Below are 22,322 nucleotides of genomic sequence, written 5' to 3'. Positions count from 1 at the left end.
AGATGATGCTAAAGGCTGAAATAACCACAAAAGACAAAGACATTAGTACAAAGAAACTAACAGAATTGAGACATGTGGGCATAAAATCTAAAAACAAGACAGAGCATAGAACACTACAAACAATTATTTCCACAGAAAAATAACCCCAAATATAGGTAGGTCCAGAATTAACAATGCAAACAAACTCTAGTCCAATGCCAGATACTGGATTAAATGTTGCAGAACACAAGGAACATCCATGTACATTCATGTACATTGGGGCTGTATTTTCACTGCTGTCATGGATGGGAAAAGGTACAGGGCAGTAACGATGTAATTTTAGTAATGAAGCAGCATTGAGTTAATAGTGCTCTGAAACAAAAATGACAAAAGCTTTTGTGGTCCAGTTTAGGAGGCTTATTAGTATTTTTAACTGGGAAAAGAAGATGTAACACAAAACCTAAAGCTTAGCAACACAAAAGAGGGGGAATTTAGAATAAAGCAAGAATAAATTGACTGTCAAGATAAACATGGTATCAATGAGGTCTGTTAGGAATAGTCTTCCCCCTAGGTTTGAGAAGGTATAACATTATAGCACTTTACGGTTGCTCCAATTTGAAAGAAAGATTGGAATATAAATCAGGAAGGATTTTTCAGCTTGGCGAAAGGATAAGCGGAGGAACCGCGGAGATGTTTCTCATCCTTGGCTTCAATCAGCATCCCGTAATTCCGCACCGCGAGTTGACAATCCCCGCGGCGCGGGGGACTCAGCACAGCGCGGAGTTCCGTGCACACAAAACAGCGCTAATGGGCGCAGGAAAAGGCGCTAATGTAAAAACGAGCAGCCTCCACCACCCCGAAATTAATTTATAATTTATAAAATTAATTTTACGGTTTAAATGATAATGAATTAATCAATAAACCCCGCTAAGCAGAGAAATAAACAACAGGCGGCGCTGCTGGGCTGCGGGCGCCCCCTGGCGGACAGCGGCACTGCAGCGGCGGGAGGAGGGGCGGGGGGCCGCGCCTCCATCGCGGGGCATGTCGCGACATGACTCCCCACACCCCCTCGGGCAACCGCCTGTTCATGGGAAATAGAGAAAAAAACCCGAAAATACAAAATGCTTTTTGTTTCCAGCGCAGCAGTATCGCTGCAGACCTTCAGGAGGCAGAGGCAGGTTTATACGCCTTTTTAAAAATACTTCAAAAAATATTTTCATCTTGTCTCCAGGACCCACCCCTGCTGCCCCAGCGTGATCAGTGGCTCCTCCTGGCCCCAGGACCCCAGCACACAGAGCACACAGCCAGCCCACATCTGCTCGATACTGCCTGACATCCTTACTGCTTCTTGGGTTTATCCTTCAGAAAGGTTTCCACAACCACAACACTAAAGCTTTTTGTTTCTATTGTGCTGGAGAGCTTGAGTATTCCTTCAGTGGTACTACGGGCTATGTTACATGGAGCGGGTGAAGGGACAGGAGGCAAAGAGATAAAAGTGACAATTAGGAGAGCGCTCTTTCTTTAATCAAAACCCAGCTAAGGCAAAGATTTTCTTAAAAACGCAAACAACAGAATCCCAAGCCAAAAATCCTTCCCAAGTCTCAGCTTTAACCAATTTCTTGAAGCAATGCTTGAAACAAGACACAGACTCAAGCTACATGGGCTTGTCTCTATTCACTCCCTTTGCTTTCTTCGGGAAGTTTTCACTGAATAACAGTCCCAAAATAGGGCAGTCCATCCTGGAATGCAACTTTTAAACACTCTGGCCTCAGAAAGGGAGGCCTCAAGTACAGAGGCCATCTTGTTAAAGGAAGAGCTCCTCAGCAGTGGGACTGGTTGTGAGAATAAAGTGTTATTTATATAATAAATAAGCCATGTTGGGGAATTACAAAGTACTAGTCCTATTTATGCAGAGCAGAATTTGTTTTCAACTGCACCTTTTCTTTCCAACCTAATTTCTCACAATACAGCCCATTATGGCAGAAGGATCTGAAAAAGCTTTTCATATCCTACCAAATACACAAGGATAATTAGTTCTCTTTTGTTATTCTTCTGTAAGGGTTTATTATTGTGGAGAAGCTTTTGCAAATTGAAAGAGGTTGCATTGCATTCTGGAGGCAGAGCTGTTCTTGGTTTTTATTGTGTAGAGATAATTGAACAGAAAAGTTCAGGAAAAAAAGTGGAAATATAATTGTGAGGTCTATAGGAAGATCAGATTACCACATCTTAGTTCTCTTTAGGCCAGTATTTTATAATTACATTCCACAGTATGTTATGTCATGCTATAGAGGTGAAGCTTCGTACTAGATAGAAGCAAACATCAATGCAAATTTTGTTTCTTAACTTTATAAGCATTACCACAAAATGTATAGATTCCATCTTATCTAATAAAGTCTCTACATTCTTTAAGTAGTTTGACAACCAGTAAAGAAATTCAGTGCTAAAGTCTCCAAATAACTTAATTTACTGTAAGTAAAAGTTATTTTATTTGCCTCAAACACTTCCCAAAGTAGCCTCTAATATTAACCAATTCTATTTTAAGAATTTAAAGGATCTGACATATAATGATCCTGCTAGGTTTCACTTTGTCATTGCTGGTAAATTCCTTTTGAATAATTTCCAGTTAAACCAGGAATTAAACCGCAATTGACTTGTATCCAATATCTTTCCATCATCCTGCTCTGCCTTTAAAATCATCTTGTGGAAGCTGATGTTGGTCAGGTGCAATTATTTTACCCTCAAACTACTGTGTGTGACTTTTGGGAAGGTTTGGGGTTGGAGGTTTTTGCCTCTCTTCCTTTGGCCTTACAGACATGAAGCTGGTTTTATAGATACTGGAAGAGTGTTATTCTTCCTCGTACTAAACTCCCCTTACATAAATTGAATTAAAATGTACATATTAAGGTAAAAGCCTCTTTGAAGGCTTCTAAACCCATATTCCCACCCTTACATGCCATGACCTCAAAACATATTTTTAAACAAGAACAAGGATCAGCCTGTGCCTGCAAGATGGAACAGGAGATAGTGAAACTTCATTGTGTTTAGAAAGTTAAAGCTGTTCTCTTCCAACCCAGGAGCATGAAGTTCAATGTCACTGCTGTACAGTTTCTATGTGAAAATGCTTTAATTTTTTTTGCATTGCAGTTCCTCCCCTATAAAATGCAGCAGTGGGAGTTTGCATCAGTAGAAGTTTAATCATACATGTAAATCCTTACAAGACCATAAACACTGCTCTTTGAGGTGTATCTTTCAAAGCTACTGCAATGTTGAGAGGAAATCTGTACCAAAACCAATGCATATTTAAAAACAAAAGTCTGTATGCTTTTATCCCCATTTTAGGTGTCATGTTCATTGCCCTTAAAATAATTAAGTACGTGACATATTTTGTGTCACCAAAAATCTTCCACAAATTAAATCAGGAAGTTGAAAAGGTTTTTTAACTTAAGACTGGAGACTGCTGCTTTTTGAAACATGATAAGAAAGAAAGAAAATTTCTGGAATGAATCCGTGTATCTGTGTGTTAAGTTTTACAGCTGGATTACAAACCCCTGGGAATCTGATGTCTCTAACGGAAATGTTTATACATCCTTAACTACAGCTGTGCAAGCAAGCAGCCCTCTCATACAGCACACAGATAAAGATTTACACTGGAAAAAGAGAAAGCCCTTCACATTTCAAATGTAAATGATACATAATTTTGAGGCATTGAATATTTCCTATGATAGTAGAAATACCCATATGAAGCACTGAACTGTATGTATTGTCATTGCTTTCAATCTCTTTATTTAAGCTGAAAAATTGCAAATCCTTTATGTATAGAGCATTGAAAATGTATAAATATTTTTGAAGAGGTTTCATAGAATTTAAAAAGCTCTGGTCTTATTTGAGTCAGCCTGTGATGTGATCAGAACTTGTGTCAATTATGAAATCTCAGAGACTGAAGCTGTTTTAAGCAAACTGGGTTTTGTTCTTTTTTGTGGTATTTTTGAATAGAGAAATTTCAAGCAGTAGTCTTGAAGGAAATATAAGACAGCAACTTTTCAAATTCAAACCAATTATTGAACTTATTAATACATAACTGCTGTATTTTAATAGTCTAACTGCTGTTAAAATACAGAAAAAAGACTTCAGTCCAGGCCTGCAGGATGGATGGAATGGCATGCCAGTGTCTATTCACATTACTTAGGCAAATATATGCCTCCAAGCAAACACATTCAAATCAATATTAGTTTCCTTGTCCTTCTTTCCCAATCCAGATCTAATTGCCTATGTTGTAACATAATTGCTTCTTCCAAGCTTTTGAATTTCATTAACTACTTTTAAAGAAAAAATCAACTTGCAATTTTTGCGATTGTAAAAGGATGGGATACAGGCCATAATAGTGATTTAATTTTTAAAAGGAAAGCTGTGACTTTCAGGAAATTGAATTGTATTCCAAGCAGTAAGAGTGAGGTACAGTCAAACATTTTAAGATGTCTGCAAGGATCACAACTGGCAAAATTATCTGAGTTATTTACAAAAGCTAAATATGAGTTAATCTTTCTGTTGTTCCCTCTGCAGTAAACAGGAGATGGCCTCATCCATGAAAGCCACCAAATTAGGGTCCTAGATTGAACTGGACAAGCCAGGAACTTTTCTATAGAATACTGGAAGTCAATTAATGCAGGCTAGTGACACCTAACCTTTGTGGAGGCCTGAACTGGTTTCAGTGCCACTTTTATTTCTCATTGCAGGAACTGGGAAGTTCCTGCTAACCAAGGAGGACCCAGGAGTTCTGCAAAGGGAGCACAGGGCCATGGAAGATGCCTGGCACCACACAAGTACAGGTTTTGGCTCAAAGGACAAACATTGATGGTATTACATTCAACAACTAATACCAAAAGTTTTTTAACAACAATCCTGCTATATTAAGAGATTCTTCCTCCTTCAATTGTCAAGCACAATTTCAAAAGCTGGGGTGTGGGGGTTTTTTGTGGTTTTTTGTTTGTTTGTTGTGATTTTGTTCTGTTTGTTTGTTGGTTTTTAAAATGAAAACCCTGGAACAAATGGGTTTGGGAAGGAGCAGAAAGAAAAAAAAATTAATAGAATGGCAAAGTGAATATAAACTTGATCACATTTTGGAAAAGTGACCACAGTATGGATTATGCAGTTGTAGACACATTTCATTGCTAATAAATAAGAATATTGATAAAGAAATTTGATTTCTACTCTATTAATAACTTTTTTTTTCCTTTACAATAAGGAAGCTTCTTCACCAAAATATTTTGTATCTTCAGTTTCAGTGGTGAACTTGGAGATGTTACAGTCTCCTGCTGATTAATCTCTTGAACTCCCTGGTAAATTACCAATATTTACTAGCAAAAATTAAATTTTGAATTAGTACCAGAAAGAAAACAGAAATGGTGATACAGCAAAGGCTTAACCTTGCTCAAAATTTCTGGTCAAAACAGTGTGGAGAAAAATTCAAACAGCTTTTCTGGCAAGACCGGTTGTTGACATAGCTGAAATCATTCAATTCAAACTCTGTATGCTTTCTTCAAACTATAAAAGCTATTAATTGCTCAAGAGAGTGCAGTCCAAATATCCTGTCTACAAAGATTCTACATGTGCTGAGAAATCTTTTAGCAAACTTCACACAGATGATTATTTAGAATAGCGCCGGTAGTGTGATACTCAATCTCAACACTCATCAGGCAACCTTTCTGGACTTTGAGCATGATACCTTTATACCAACATCCATATAATGGAAATGTGAGCAAATTCAGGAAACATTGAAAGGGGAAATAAAAGAAAAGTGTGGTGAATTTAACTAGGTTTTCCCATTCATAATTAAGATTACAACAGTATGGTCAGCAGCTCAGAGCAATAGCCAGATGCACCTGGCAACAGGGGATGATCATGTGGAAACAACACTCAAAAGAGGATTAGAAACACATTATTTAAAAGTTTCCTGATTTTTATAGATGAACAGAGAAAACAAGATTCCAAACTGATGGCCCAAAGCAATAACACAATATTTCTCCATGAGGTCAATACTCTTGCCAACTAACAGCCCCAAGAAGAAAATATTATCCTATGCAGTTCCTTCCTATTTACAAGAAACTGGCAATTCATATATGGATTATTTGAAAAGAATAGAGCCCTTCTGAGTTAGATATGATAACTTCAGTATACCATTGAAAAGTCAAAAGTGCAATTAAAAAAAATACTTACTTATTCCATGCTTGTCTAAGGTTTTTAGGGCCGTACTGTGTAAACCGTTCTGTAAGAAAAAGGGGTATATTCAATTATTCACTAAACCCAGGATTTATATTTTAAAAATATTTGTTTACTGTCAATTTTCACAATTTCATAATTTCTATGCATCTTCTGCAGCTCAAGTCCTAAGACAAGGAAAGAAGACTAACCTATGAACAATTGCCATAAAAACAGAGGAAAAAAAATATGCCAAAACAAAACACCAAAACCAAAAAAGCCCCCGATTTGTTAAACCAAATCAAACAAAACCAGCATGATCTAATGTTCATTTACTGTGGCATCACCAGAAATTGAAAGTTTCACAATTATGCTATGGGAAAAAAGAAGCTTGAAATCTAGTTTATTCTTCTTCATGACAAAGAAGCCTCACTGTCATATTTTTATGCTTCTCAGGATGAGTAAGAGTAAGTGTGGGTCTCTGTGACACACAGGGGCACACAGAACGTGATGCACACATAAGAGTCCATTTTCTAAAGCATATATACAAATAATGAGCAGAAGTAACAAGTACAATGACAGCTTATTTACTCCAACATTAAGTTCTTCAGTTCAGCTAGAAGGATTTTTCCTCTCATATCCAAGAAGATGCTTGATCTGCAGTGGGACTCTAGCTGAAAAAGGAAGATGCTCTGTAAGCTGCTGCAGAAATGAAGGGTCTGTCCTTCATTAGCCTCTTCAGCAGGAGTTAAGTGCCCCTCAGGCAGCAAAAGACGAGTTCTGTCAGAACCCAGGAAATTCCTCTGACTGCCCTGGAGGACTCAGGACCCTGAAAGAGGGCTTGGAGACCTCGGCACAGAATCAAAGACACCTGTGCCTTTGATTTTAGCCCTTGGAAAAAACTACCAACTTTGTGTGAAGATGTACAAGCCACAGCAGTTCAAGTAGAATGTTAGTGAATTTATCACAGGGTGAAAAAGTAGAATTTTGGGGTTTTTAGAATGGAGGTTCAGGAGGCAAGTTGGAGGGATTTGGGCATGTTCTGTCTTTCTCCTTCTCCTTGTCCTCCATCTTCTGCTGTGATGTTGGCATTTTTTGATTGGTTTAGAGTAGAGACAAACTGTCTAACATAGGTGATAGGTACTGGAAAATTATTGCAAATAATGTACACGTAGTTTTTAGTATAAAAAGATAACACCATCCCAAGGCAGTCAGTCTGGCACGAACCAACATGCTGGACAGATCTCAGCAGGTCAGAGAAAATGTATTAGATAAGAGCAAATAAACAACCTTGAGAATGAGAGCCAAGGAATTCCGTCGTCTTCTTCGATCTCAGGGCTGGGAAAAAGAGACTTTCTAACACCTTGGGGTCATCTAGACACCAGAGACCCCATCAAACTTCAACTGGAGAACAGAGCAACATTTTCCATGGAGACTAGTGGCACAGAAATTCTGCCATGTGGACTGGTACTCACCCTGGCCAACTACCCTAATGTCATTGCATTAGTTGCTGTGTAGAAGTTATAAACTCACAAAATACTCCATAGAATCTAAGAAAAAAAAGTTTGCTTCCTCTCCACCCATGTGCCTGACACTTAACAGACCCACTGTACAGCTGCAATAGTATTTTATATATATATATATATATATATATATATGCACACAGGTATGCATGCATCTTACTGTGAAAAACAGCTGTAAATGTAACTTGAAAGGAGTTGTGTTCAAATTCCTGTATTTGTACACTGGCTTGTATCATTTCTAAAGTTGTCATGTACACTTCATACATAGTCAGTTCTAAAGATGCCAAAACCAAGTCAGAAGCAAATTCCTAGCATCAACGTGGATGCCTTGATTTTCTTTGTTATACCTATTTTTTTAGGTTTTTTGCCCCTTTAAGTAAAAAAAAAAAAAATGCAGAAGCTTCAAATCTTATTGAATTCACTACTGGAAGTTACTGATAATCAGCAGACCTGAAAACTGTGTCTGCAGACCACATTTACAGGGTTTGTTGCTTTAACCATATTGATGCAGTTAAAGAAATGAAATCACTCCCTTTTAGATATGTGTGACAAGTGTACTGGAAACTGGAAGCTACAGGACTATAACCCTTCAATTTTAGTTTGCAAATAGGAATTAAATAAATATATGGAAATAGATACGTTGGGAAAAATTGGGAAAAAAATAAAGACCTTCTGTATTAAGTAAATTGTCCAACCATAATGCTGTCAATTCATTTATGACAAGGGACTGAAAAATAAAATGCAGCTGGACAGTGCTGTGTAATAACATGTATGTGATACACATGGGAGTTCAGCTAATAAACTGCAAATTTGCACATTAATCTGTTTTGCTGCAGAAAAATCTGTGTGGAAAGAGAATTGCACTGACTTGAAGCAGCACTGAAAAGGTAACCTGGACCTAGAGAGAAACAGATTTTGATTTTATCTGTCATTCTGCAATATGTTTTGGTCAGATACTGAGCTGGTTCAAACTGGCACAGCAACACTGACTTCAACAGAGCTGCATCTACTTCCAACATTTGAGAAGTATCATACACAACACATTTTCTTGACCAGAGTATCTGGTATTTATTTTAATTAATTTAAGCTATTTTTACTGCAGGAGAAAGCCCCAGAGTTAACCACTTGGCCAAATTGCCTTAAGGCTTTTATACCCAAGGATCTGTCCCAGTTCTGCAAAAAAACCTGGAAAACTATTGCTATGCCAGATGAATTTTTACTGAAAAAATGATACACTGGAAGCAGTTATGGAAATGCTATAAGGGACACACATGAGCAAAACAAGCTTCTCAAAGGGATCTTCCTTTGCTCTCTACAGTTCCAGTCCAAACACCTTTTTAAGTAAGTACCTTACATATTTATCAGGCAGGAAGAGAGAAAACTGGTGGGCAAGACATGGAGAGGGCAAAACCCTGTGGAGAGGCAAAGGTTTATTCCATAGTCCTTCATTTCAAAATCCATTGAATATGCTGTGACTGCAAACCCTGCTTCTCCTAACTATTGGTATCAACCCTTTCCTCTCTATTCAAGCAGATTAGAGGCTGCTTTCTTCCCATGCTTTACTCAGGAACCACACATTGATAAAATAGCAGCTCACATTTTTCTACATAATTTTGTGGTCATGGCTCCAACCAGTCTTACTAACTTTCATGGACAAGATAATTAGATGGGATTATTGTGTTAATTAAGTCCAGCTCCATGTAAGTGCCAGCTCATAGTATTTTTCTGAATTCATCCATTAGAGAATAAAAAAGCAGTGAAACCAGCTGATTTTGGTTTCAGAGTTGCCAGAACAGAGAAGATACAATAATCTTGTCCTTGAGCTCCTCCGCCATAGCGCAATTTTTCATGAAACTATGAAACCACAAAATTACATACCTAAAACCAACAAACTTGCCATCCCAAGCAAAAAAAGAGGTAACCTAAATCTCTTGCTTGTGCTGACTTTATCACAGAACCAGAATTCAGTCTCACAATTACATCCCCAAGTTTGCTTCTGAGTCACTTTTCAGAGTGAGCAACTCTCACACACCTGTTTGAATGCCTCAGTCCTTCACTGCTCCATGAATGCAGTAAAACCAACTCTAAAGCTATATATACCTGACTGTGACCAACTGCACAAAATTACATTCTATGACACTTTCAAGCATATAGCTTTGATATTTCTTTTTTCAGAAGCTACCACTGATATGTTCATAAAGAACAGAAATATAAGTCTGTATATGAGACTGGGAATTCTGGAAAATTACCATGAATGCTCCCCCACAAAAGAACTCTTTGCATGATATACTGAGAGATAACACTGACAATCACAATCTCAGTCCAACCTTGTGGAGGAAACTCTGTGTAGCAAAAAACACTTCTTCCTCAGAAGTGGAAAGTGAACATGCACATGTGAAAATGCAGTGCAGACACTCCCATGGTCACCCAATCCACACAGCCACCCTCCAGCACCTGCACACCATTCTCAAGAACACAAGGTGCACCCTCTTGCTGAGGCAGCTGCTCACTCTCATCAGGCTGACATTAAAGAAACATGAAAAATTGTATGTTTACAGATCTGGATTTGATCTCAGGTATACTTTGAATTTTTACAATTCAAATTGTAGGTATATATACTGAAGCTCAAATTTTTTTACCTTATTATTTAATGTGGGGTTTTAAAATAAAAAACTCTGGAAGGACAACACAGTAAGCACATCTGAAATTTAAAGTAAAAATTGTGATTTCAATTTCTTTTATGCAAACACTTCAATATTTGCCAATCTTTTGGGAACAAATTCAGGAAACAAAATTTGATTCACTGCATTTTTATCCCAAATATGCAGTTATCATCCTTACTACCAGCTATGTCTCATTGTTACAGAGCTGGCTTTTCACCTAGGGGTGAGAAGAGTGCTGTATTTCACCTAGGAAAAGGTGAATTTTTGCTTATGTGAAACAAAAGAAGGAAGAGATTTTTAGTTTAGTTTAAATTGCACAGTACCCTAGAGTGTTTACTATTTGCTTCTTAGAAGTGGCATGTCCACAATAAAGAGATGCCTGTATAAGACTACATAAATAAGAGCTAACATAGAGTATTCCTATTTGTTACTGGAAAGATGTAGCATAATTTTTACTCTCAGGATGTCCAAGAGTATCCAAGAGAACAAGGCTGACATGTGCCTCCCACAGCCTCAGAACCAGCTCAGAACCAAGGGTCACTGTTCTGCTGGGCACTGCACACACCCTGCTCAGACCTGATGACTGGGGCAGCTGCACAAACCTTCTTCTGGCAGCACAAGCACCTGAGCTGCTCTTTGCCTCAGCCCCTGCAGCACAGCTCACTCAATGCCTCCTTTGCCAAGGAAGGTTTTGGGACTGTGCCCCACAAACAGCAGCATCAAGAGGCTGTTGGAGTAACAACTGCAAAATGGAAGCAGAAGTGAGCAACCCGAGGAAGAGGGAATTTCTTGAGCTAGTTAATTTGACAAGCTTGATGCATCAAAAAGATTATGCTTTTAAAACAAGCTTCCAAATTCTGGCCAGTTTGAATGTCTAGGGGAAAAAAAAGCCTGGACAGAAAGCTCATCCATTGCACTCAGCAGTACTAAGTGGTCTTAGAATAAGAATTCCTTCCTTCCACCCTTTTTCTTTCATTCTTTTCTTTTTATTTCTTTCGTTCCTTCTTTCCTTCTCACTTTCTTTCCTTCTTTCTCCTCTTCCTCTTTCTTTCTTTCCTTCTCTCTCTTCTTTTCCTTCCTTCTATTTCTCTCTTTTCTTTCTCTCTCTCTCTTCTTTTCCTTTAGACAACCACCCTACAGCATCCCTGTTATATGTGCACACTCACTTGTGCCCACAACCCACATGTTCAGTGGATTTGCAGTGCAAACATCATTATCTGCCTGATAAACATGCTCCATCTGACAGCCCTGCATCAAGGGCAGGTTCAAACAGAAGCCAGTTTCAGCAGAACTCACTAGTGAGCTTATTAGCAGACCACTGCAACAACACTGGTCTGCTGTGAGAATTGAAAAAATAAGCACTTGCATTTTAAGTGACATAAAACAAGATGAGGGGTTTTTCCACTTTTATCAGCCAGAAAAACACATGAACTGTTATACCTTTGCCATGTTTGCTTTAAAAGGACCTAGGATAGGCAAGAAAAGCTACAGAAGGAATTAGAGGCAGGCTACATTTTGATTTTTAGCTTCTTTTTAACAGTATTGATAATCAGCTTCTAGTCTAAACCAAAGAACTTAAAATGCAGTTTGACTTCAAGGCATTTTTTTATGTTGCTAATCAAAACATGATGGCTAATATGCATTCCTTGATTAATGCTCTTCTCTATTTAAAACCAAATGTGATTAGCTTAAATGCAAATATTTAAACATCACCGTAATTAATATTTTGAAAAGTCTAATTCATTCTTTCTTTGAAAGAGTTTTCTTTATATTTAATTTAAACTCTAATGTGACTAACACTGTATTGTGATATATAAGACATGTACCATTTTTAGTAGAGATTCAGTGCTAAAATTATTCAAACTATGTTAGCTAAAGATATAAAGGCAAGCATCCATATTGACAAGAAAATTGTCAAGCACTGTCATATTTGCAGCAATTAGAGTTTTTACTGAAGTTCAGTTATAACCAGAGTTTTACCAAATACATGAGCTAGACTTTGGAGTTTTGAATGCCAAACATCTTGAGAAAAATTACAGCTCCCTCCTCTCCATCCTGTCCCCTCTTCTCCCTCCTATTTGCTTTAGAAGAGCACAGTTTGTGTAAAGAGGAAGAATAGCTGCTGTTTTCTAGATTCCCTCCTGAACATGAGTAGAAAATGTAATTTTAATACCCATCATTGTCTGAAGCATTGGAGTCCTTACATTAAATGGTTCCACCTTTTAGCAGAGCTCACCTTACCTCCCCTGCACACATAATAAGTCACTTTAACTTTTCTGCCTAATGTAATTTTGTTTAAAGAATGGTGAAAACACTGACAACTCTGCTTCCCTTGGGTTGTGGATACCACAGATTGAAGAAACACTAAATAATACAGTTTTGTTTTGGCAAAAGAGGGGGAGGAATTCAAAATTAATTCTCCTTTGCAAATTGCTCTCCTTTCTTCAAGTACTCAAATCCTCGAAGACTACATCTATACCAGTAATTTAAATGGGTTTGAGACTGTTGGGCTGAGACAGCACCCCTGTCCTGTGGCACTGCTGCAGCACTTCCCTCTTCCATCCTCCAACACAGGAGATGGGGGTTTCTCACAGGGATCAGCCCCTGGCCCACACCAACTTCCTGACCCCAAGGAAGCTGCCTAATGCCCAGGAATTGATTATTTGTAAGTGCTAATTGTCATGAGGTAAAGGCAATCCAGAGGCTGCTCTGACACTCTCACAGCAGAGGCTCCCACATTGCCTGGGAGCACTCCCTGGTATCAATGCAGATGTAAACAAGAAGATACTGACTCAGCAGGTAACAAAATGTTGATAGGCTTTGGAGAAACTCTATAGGAAAAACTGCTATGGAAGTTTGAAAAGCCATATGTTCTTATGTACAGGATATTCAAGTGTTTGTGCCAAAGGAGTTCAGTCTCTCAATCCAGCCCTACTCTAAATGAAGACAATCTTTTGGAAAAAATCTGGCTGTCAATCAACTGTTAAGATGCATGTAGGCAGATCATATTTCTAAACCAAATCTATATTTATTGATCACCTGGGAAGTAGAGATCCTGAGTTAGAACACCAGCTCTGCAGTGCTTTTGTCTGTCATAGATTTGTGAGTTTTTAATAAACCCACGAAGTACCCATCAGTCCCTGGCAAAATCCATGTTATGCACAGTTTCCTAGGAATGCTTTTTCCTCACTTTTTCTTTTTGTGTTCTGCTTTCTCTTTAAGGAGAGACTCTTTCTTACCTCTTTTCATCCTGGCTTTAAGGATTTGCTTTTAAAAATCAGTGCTCAACAGATGTTTCCATTGTCTCATAAAGGCACCTTTTCAGGTGTATTACCCTCCATTGTATCTGATTACTTGTGGAACATTGTGAGGTTCAGGCTCCTACACCATCAGGCCAAGATTAAATATTTAACTTTCTTTCACCTAGAAACAGTATTGTGAAGATGCACAGTGAACATTACAAAGCATTCTCATGTTTTTTCCCCCTTCCTAACAAGTTCCTTCCTCTTCTTGACCATTACCATCTCTTCATTGCCATGGACACTTTATTTATCTTCTATTGAGACCATTTCTTACCTTCTCCCATTTTACTCACTGACAGTTCCTCCTGATAAATCTCTACTTAACTTCCCAGGATGGGGGTTACACAGCATCAGTCCCAAAAACTAACTGAGAATGTCAGAAAAGTGAAAACTTGACTTAAGTGTAGATATTTATCCAAAGGCTTATCCTGCTCATTTATTTGGACAAGACTCAATCCAGGAGAAATGGCTGGAGAGGGAAAGTTGATAGGACTCCAGACTAAAAAAAAAAAAAAAGGGAGATTTAATAACATGAAGAACATAATGCTCAAAAATTCAGGAAGACTTGGACACAAGACTAACAAGGAAGCAGCTTGTTTGGTAATACTGCTTCACCTCTACTCATTTAGATAAGCCATAGTTAATGACTTGTCTACTTTAATGAATTACTGGAGATACAGGATATGATTGGTGTTTGAATCTGTTTCAGCTCAGCAAATCTACATATTTCCTAAAGTATTGCAACAAAAGAGTGAATAGTGAAAACATGTTCTCCAAATCTAGGGGAACATGTTCATCATTGTCTCTGTCCAACAGCCTGAAACGTGGGGCTTCTCATGTGAAGGAAACATCAAGATTTTGTTGAAACATCAAGATTTTATTGAACCAGCAACTAGCACTTTTTCATAATTCCCTCAAACTGTTTTCCTATTTGAGGGCAGATAATTACTGTCACAGCCATCCAGAATGTCTGGAATTCCTTGGTGATGAGACCAAAGAAATGATGATTCCTCAGTACAGAAACACCCTCTCAAGATTATAGCATCCATAACAGTTCAAAGGGAATCACAGAGGTAACCCAAAGTCACTGCAATAGTCCTGAAGTATTTCAGGCCTCTCAAATGCATTATTCAGATTATCCTTAAGTAACTTACTAAGCAGGACGTGTGTGTTTGTATGTGTGTCTGTGCTCACAAGTGCAAACACAGTCTGAGAGGACAGAGGCTGCAGCACAAAGAAAGCTCAAAGACCAGGCCAGTTTTTAGCTTTGAGTATCACTTGGAGCATTTGTAAGACAGGAAGTAATCTCAAAGCAGGTAGATAAAATACAAGTTGCTTTCTGACTTTTTAAATGGCAAACAAAACTGACCATTTTTATTTTCACTATTATAAGTTGTTAAAATCACCTAGGTTAGAGGTTTAAATGACCTAGAGCCATCCACAACTAGCCTTAGGAACACATCTCTTATTCAGGCTTAGAAATGTTACTACATATTAAGATGTCAGAGATGATAGTTATTAAAGCATTGGATGCTTTCCATAATAATCAAGACCCTTGGCCACTGTAGTAGAGACTAATACAAAGTTTCTCAGACACGTTTCTCCGAGTAAGCTGTGATTAGCTCTCTGCAGCACAAGGCTGTGCCCTATCAAAGCACAGTGTGAAAATTAGTTATTGAAGTCTGTATGCAAACAAGAAATGCAATGAAATTCTGTTTGGACTCTCAATAGTCTTCCCAAATCCACAGGCATTTAATGTGCTCAGCATTTTAAAAACTATAATAATCATTTATCATTCTGTTCAAATGCTTTTGTTTTATGCTCAAGTTTAGAGAATTAAAGCCTTGCCTGAGTGAATGTTGCCATCCTCACCAACGCTCTCTGCACTTCTCAATTTATCACAATTACTGTTAGCAGCTATCAGTTTTAGATCTTACTGTCACATGCAAAGCACAGGAGTTACTTAACCCCGTATCACATGTATTTAAATACAGTAATTTCACAAATCTTCAAGAATACTAGAATTTGTTCCGATTTGGCAAGACTTTTCAGGATACTTCACTATTTTGCTAGGAAAAAGAACAGATTAAATCATCTCCAAAGAATCTCAGAATATTCTGAGTTGGAAGGAACCCACATGGACCATTGAGTCCAACTGTTAAATGTATGATTAAAGCTTCAACTTTCATTTTTGCTCCTAAGAAGTCAGTCAGGAAAGCTGAAGTGTAAGAGCAATTTCAGACCATCAGGGAGGGGAGCATGGGTGGTTGAGCACCTGTAGAAGATGATGCAGCAGCCTTACCATAGCCAGAAAGCTTTTGTGCACAGAACAGCATGAAGGAAAGCACATTTTTAAGAAGGACAGAGAACCTGGTGTCCTTGACCAAACATCTCCCACAACCCTAAAGGCCTGAGCAAATCATGTTTATTCCAGCCCAGCTCATAGGTCAGAGCATTTTTTGCAGAGCATACCTTAGGTACTGGTGCCCCAGAGGGATGTGTTTTGCTGCTGTAACAATTCCACATTTACCAGCATAAAATTCAATTACTCAGTTTTGGGGTATGCAAGCCAGTTTTGGTTGTCCAGTTACATGATGCTTTCTATTGCTGTAATTTCTAAAAACAGCAAATAAGGAATCATAAGGCAAACAAAAAATCTTTTAATAAGGTCATCAAGGATAGAGGGTGCACAACACATTATGTGTACAGAGCAGGGATTTTATTTTTTGAGTGCTCCCAGACCACCACAGTGTAAGAGAATTATGGAGCTCAGTGCTTTATATTAACAGGCCCTAAAAAGTTTAAATTATTGCCAGCAAGAATAGTAATTACTCTGACTTACAAATCTACATACTTCACAGATGTGGAAAGGATCTCAGAAAACAAAGGCCACACCATGCAGAAATGGTGAAAATACTGAGTGACCATTTTCTGTCTTGGAGACACTTTCTTGCTGTCCCCACTCTGCATTTGTATAAAAATTATGTATTCATAGGTGAAAAAATCCATAGTCTGGAATGGAGAAAATAGAAGCAATTCTAGCACAATGCCCATATAAAAATTAGATTTAATGATGTGCCTACAGTGGATTTATTTCCTGATGTTCTTCTGTGGTAATAAACCCACATCCCCTGACACACTTGGAAGTCAAACCGAAAAACAAAACCAGGACATTTCTTGGCTGCCATCTACTGTTCAAAACTTTCCTGTACCTCACAGAAAAAGAAAAACAAACCAACCCAAAGAGCAGTCACTGACACCTTCAGGCTTTTCCCTTCTCTTTACTATTCTTGCTAAAGCCAATGGTTTTGGGCTGTTTTTACAGACCACTACATTTCTGTAAGGATTCTGTATTTGCTCACCTTTCAATCAGTATCAAGAATGAGAAACACAAAACCTTGTAAACTTCATGACACAGAGTTTAAGGGGAGAACACTGCAGTATTTTTAGTATTTCAGGGAATGACTGTTAAAGTTTCTACTAATTCACTAGAGAGCACTGGAGTGTGATTTCACTACACAGTAAGCAGTAAGTCAGCAATAGGACAGAAACCAAAAAGCAATGTGCAAGAGACCTGTCTGCATTCCTATTTCTCAAGGCTTTGTGTCTCTATCAGGGTAAGCCCTACAACAAATTTGTTTTTCTCTCTCTCTTGTTTTGGGAGCTATCTAGAGCTCTTTGTCCTTTACAGCTCCTCTGCCTCATCTCCTGCCTACTCATTCTCCTGCTTTGCCGTGTTTAAAAACCATATTTCTAAGATTCCCACTCAGAAGTTCACTAGACTATATATATATTACATACTACATCATACATAGATAATATATATATTGCAAACACAAACATGCACACATAGCATAGCATAATGAAGCTGCCCACATCCTCCTGGTCTCTAGGAGAAAAACTGCTCCCCCTCACAAAAAGGTATCAGATGGTGAAACAGTTTTTCAAGGATGGTTACATAGTATGACAACTGCAAATAGGACACATATTAAAAAATTAAAATATGTATCTTTGCAGAAAGATACAAATAGATGATCTAGTAATAACTTCAGCTTTCTCAATTTCTTTTCTCTACTCTTTAGTTTCCTTTAATATTTGTCAAAGTTTGGTGTGCTCTGCTGGAAAAGTAATCCTAATAGACAATCAGCACACTAGCACTCTGAAAGGCACAGTTCTCAGTGGCTGAGGAATGCAAACAGGTCAGGGCTCATGCTGCAACAAACAGAAGAAAACAAAACAGAATGGGAAGAAATTAAACAAAAGAAAATCTCCCACTCTGAGCACAATAAAAGTAAACAACTGGAAGAAGCTCATCATGGTTCACACACTGCACACCAGGTCATTTTGATCTCTTGTGGTCAGGGATGTAATTATCTCTGTTGTGTACTTCCAGAGAGGGAATTTGGAGGAACTTGGTGCTTCAACCTACCTGGTTTGAAATGGGGTAAAGAGTGGACTCCGGGCCACGTATCTTCGTTTGGTGTTCCAAGAACCTGTACACAAAAAAAAAAAAAAAAAAAAAAAAAAAAAAAAAAAAAAAATTTAAAAATGTTGATTTAATGGAAAAGACTTAACAAGTCATAGCACTGTAGAAAGCACAATCCAAACTTCTTCACTGGGGGATGAAGAGGAAGAAAGTACTAAAGGTTAAATGCTTACAGCATTTCCAAGGTACCAGTGGAGTCTATAAAGCAGAATGGGAGTGCAATGTTCCTGTCACACTGCCTCTTTAACCAATGGATGTTAAAGCTACTTTTCATTGACAAGGATCAAGCTATCTGAGAGCATTGGTTACAGAGGCTAGATAACTTAGCTCAGAAATAACTTCAATCCTCAGAAATTTAGATAAGATAAACAGATATAAATAGATGCTAGGATAAAAGATTTACACAGACGGTAAAGAGGATTATCAAGAGTGTGGCATGAACAAGAATGCACAGCAAAGTGTTGTTATTTTAACATGGCTGCAGTACACATAAAAATAGCAAATTCTTAGGAGATAGACTTTGACTCATGCATTATGCTTTGTCTCTATTCATTTCAACTATCCTCCTTCTTGTAATGTAAGTCAGACTAACTTACAGCATCAAAGTGTTTACACTTCTCACATGCATCTTATATTCTCTGTTCATGTGAGAGGTTCACTCCCCATGCCCTTGACACAAGCAGTAATAACCAAAGGGAGAGAACTGCTCTAAGTAGTTCTCCCAAACCTGGTTTTCTTCATGGCGAGTAACTGTCAAGACTTGCTTTAAGTAAAGCCAGGAGGAACACTGAAATTACCAGCCCTAGAAACACATTTCTGAACAAACTGTGGAATTTATTATTTCACTAGTACAATCTTTCTTTTCAAAAATTTGCACTCAGTTTCTAACATGAATGAAAATGCTAGATTCTTTTGAATATCTGTTATAAACTCAGGCCCTGGAATAAAAGGTTGATATTCTGAGTGAAAGTAATTCACATTAATCTGGTGCTTGTTTTGCATTATCAATTTAAAAAAGCCCCTTCCAGCTCTGCCCCTATCTGCACTGCAGGTCATCTGAAGAAATTTTTTGGACATGCATATCTTGAGTCCTTGTGGCATTCTGTGGTCACTTACATCAGAATAAAGCAAGCCCAAAGTTAGCATGAAAATCTTTGGTCCAAAAAATGTGAAAAAACAACATCTACTCCAAATCATTTGGAACTGAAGAGATATTATTAAATTTTGTTTGCTGCAATATACACATGACTTAGGAGCATTAAAGGAAAAACTACTCTAGAATACCTGTTTCATTTCTTAAGCTATGTAAATATTTTTTTCACATTGATAAATTCAAGCTGAAAAAAATTCTTAGAAGCAGGAATGGCAAAGTAAAACACAAAAAGTTTTTCTTAAACTCTCCCACAAGTTTATGAAATTAAATTTAGAAATGAACTTAAAAACTTGAGACAAAAGTAAATGAACTCTAAAATAGATATAATTTTTACTTATGAGCTTTGCAAATTTATTGAGCAGTTTAAAATAGCCATGTTTCTAATCTAAGAATATTAATCTAAATATATTTTTTCTCCACAATTATAAACAATAGGCACACAGTCCAACCTGGATGTAGTATGATCAGCAGAAGGTGAAAGCAGAGCACTAAGGTGACAAAGGTGACAGTATCAGTGCAATATAGAGTATACATTCACATAGCTATTAGGTATGCAAATTCACCGATTTTATTTGTAAATATTGTTTGTAGCACATTGCTTTCAGTCCTTGTGATATGTCTTAATTGCCACTTGAATAAGATAAACCTGGCCCTGCAGCCCTGATTCATCACAACACCCGTGTTCGTCTCATTATTGGTATTAGAGAGAGCACAATGCTCTCATTAAACATTGAGGAAGTTTGGAGACACCCTCGACACTGTGTCACAAAATCAATTTGCAAATAACTTCCACTTACCTTCTGTATTAATCAAGCTCCAGGTACCGAGCACCTCCCAGACCAGGAGAGGGAGCCCGTGGATCAAAAACAGAGATTCTTACATCAATTTAAATTAAGAAACAAGGTTCTCAACTTTGCAACCCCTCTTAGTGAAGCAAAGGAATATTCTCTTATTAAATAAGATGTATTTGTTACGAATATATTTGTTCTGGATATTAAAAACATTATCCACATTCCTCTAAAAGTGTGTTCTTATTTGCCTCTTATTTTAGATGAGACAGAGGCGGCTATGGGACTGCACAGATAAAAATTAAAACCAGCTAACAAAATCTGTAACTTTCACTGTTTAAAGGAATCATATGTGATTCAGTGTTTCTTGTTTCACTAGTTTTCCAATCCATTTCTTCACTAATATTTTAGCACATCTGCCACCACAGTATCTAGGAGCCATGAGCTATGAGCAAGTTCTGTGCATCGGAGAACTCAAAGCACCTGCAATATTTATACCTTCTCTCAAGGGCAGCAGTCAGGCTGAAAACAACTGCAGGTTGCCTAGCATCTAAATGCCAACCACTTTTGAGGTAGAGACACTTGGTAGTTCAGGAAAGGATCCAAACACCTTATTTTAATGCATGGTACAAACACTATAAAGATCATCCTTCCACACAATTTTTTAGCACATGTAACACAAAAATTCACAATATGTGACAACCAACAAAAAAGGAGGAGAGGGCAGCAGTGAAAGAAAGAACTGTGCTTTTGGATTAGATGAAACAGTCACTGCCCACAGGTAAATCTACATAAAGAGATTTGTAAGCATCCTTTTGTAAGTGATTCTCCTGAGTTGCAATCAATCCCATTTTGATGAGTGGGATTAAGCAATCCAAAGCAACGAGTTTTGACATCTGCTGTAAACAAAGCAAAGTGGGATTCACACTTAACACCACAGCGGAGAAGAATCTGCCTTGTTTTGCAGCTTACAAGAGAGAATTAAGGCACCAGCATGGAAAAGGGAAGGGAGAACCCACCAGCCTTCTGCTTTTAGTGGAATACTCTGTCACTTAGCAGTGAAGACTGATTACCCAGACCCAGACAGCAGCTGAACACCAGGAGCTGTTCTTTCACAGGTGACCTCCTAGCCCCAGCTTTCATGGTCCACCACTTCTCATCCTAATCATGACACCAGGAGTTCTGCCTCCTCTATATTTTAACACTTTTTCTTTCCATTTCATCTTCCAAAACCATAAAAATCATGACTGCTGTCACAGCAACCAAGCTCCAACTTAATACTGGAAATAAACTTTTATTTAGCATTGAGAACTACTTGAAAAATAAGACTAACTTGTTTGCTTTCTCTACTGATAATTTACTTCTCAGTAAAGTAAGCATTCAGCTTGCATGGTTCAATAGCCTATTTTCTTTAAATTGAATTACTAACACAAGACTAATCTAAAATTCTCATATTTGGAATGGATTTAATGTTTTCCAGGGATCATGGTGATTATGGTTTCTGCAAAGAAAACTCCAAAATCTACTGGGGTTCTGCTGTTCCATACCACAGACAACATTCTGGGATCTTTTTGTTCTCTGACAAGGCATATAAAATGATGTTCTCATTAGAAACTTGCTACTAAAAATCAGGACCAGATTCTAATTCCATTTGTAGGATGAGTAGTCTATTTATATAAAAATAACAGATTTACAGCACATCAGGATACTGAGGATGAAATACCTGGACTGCCAGTTGATACCATTAGGGTTTGGCAGAAAGTCATAAAAACAGAACCTGCTGTTCAAATCTCCATACACAAGCACGATAAAGAAAGATTTCCTGGGAAATGCAACAAGAATGCATCAAGGGCTACTGAATTACCTTATTTTTTTAATATAAGAAAAATTTGGGGGTTAGCATCTGGTATTGCAAGGAGTCACCATTCCCTGGTGTACAAGGGAATAATTAATTTACAGTGAGCTTTGCACCACTCTACCAACACAATTAGTCATGTTGTCCTGTGCTCTGCTTCAAATGCAAAACCATCCCACGTTACTGCCATCTATTAGATGAACAGCAGTGCAAATCTTTCCTACCAGCTCTTTCCCAATTGCTGGCATAATTAATAAAGAAAAGCATTTCCTTTTACACTACAAATTTTGAATACACAAAGCTGCATATTACTGATATATACTGATATGCTTTAACCCTTGTTAGAGCTGATGATCCTCAAGAAGGGTGATGGTTTGG

General features: G+C 37.9%; 1 protein-coding gene across 9 annotated transcripts in view; it reads right to left on the bottom strand.

Moving 5' to 3' along the window:
* CDK14 (cyclin dependent kinase 14) overlaps nt 1-22,322 on the bottom strand; it is a 343,783-nt gene that overhangs the window by 116,026 nt on the left and 205,435 nt on the right. For all 9 annotated transcript variants that reach the window (XR_012579124.1, XM_026795414.2, XM_026795418.2 and 6 more), the window contains 2 exons: nt 18,092-18,155; nt 6,193-6,241 (listed from right to left, as the gene is read on the bottom strand). Coding sequence is in view for 8 of the 9 variants with exons in the window: in XM_026795414.2 (XP_026651215.1) it covers nt 6,193-6,241; nt 18,092-18,155 (113 nt within the window). In the remaining variant the exon portion in view is untranslated. The remainder of the gene's footprint in view (nt 1-6,192; nt 6,242-18,091; nt 18,156-22,322) is intronic.

Source organism: Zonotrichia albicollis, chromosome 1 (assembly GCF_047830755.1).
Source record: "Zonotrichia albicollis isolate bZonAlb1 chromosome 1, bZonAlb1.hap1, whole genome shotgun sequence".
Classification (NCBI taxonomy): domain Eukaryota; kingdom Metazoa; phylum Chordata; class Aves; order Passeriformes; family Passerellidae; genus Zonotrichia; species Zonotrichia albicollis.
Note: the sequence above shows the minus strand (reverse complement) of the source record. Positions and strands in the feature narration are given on the sequence as shown.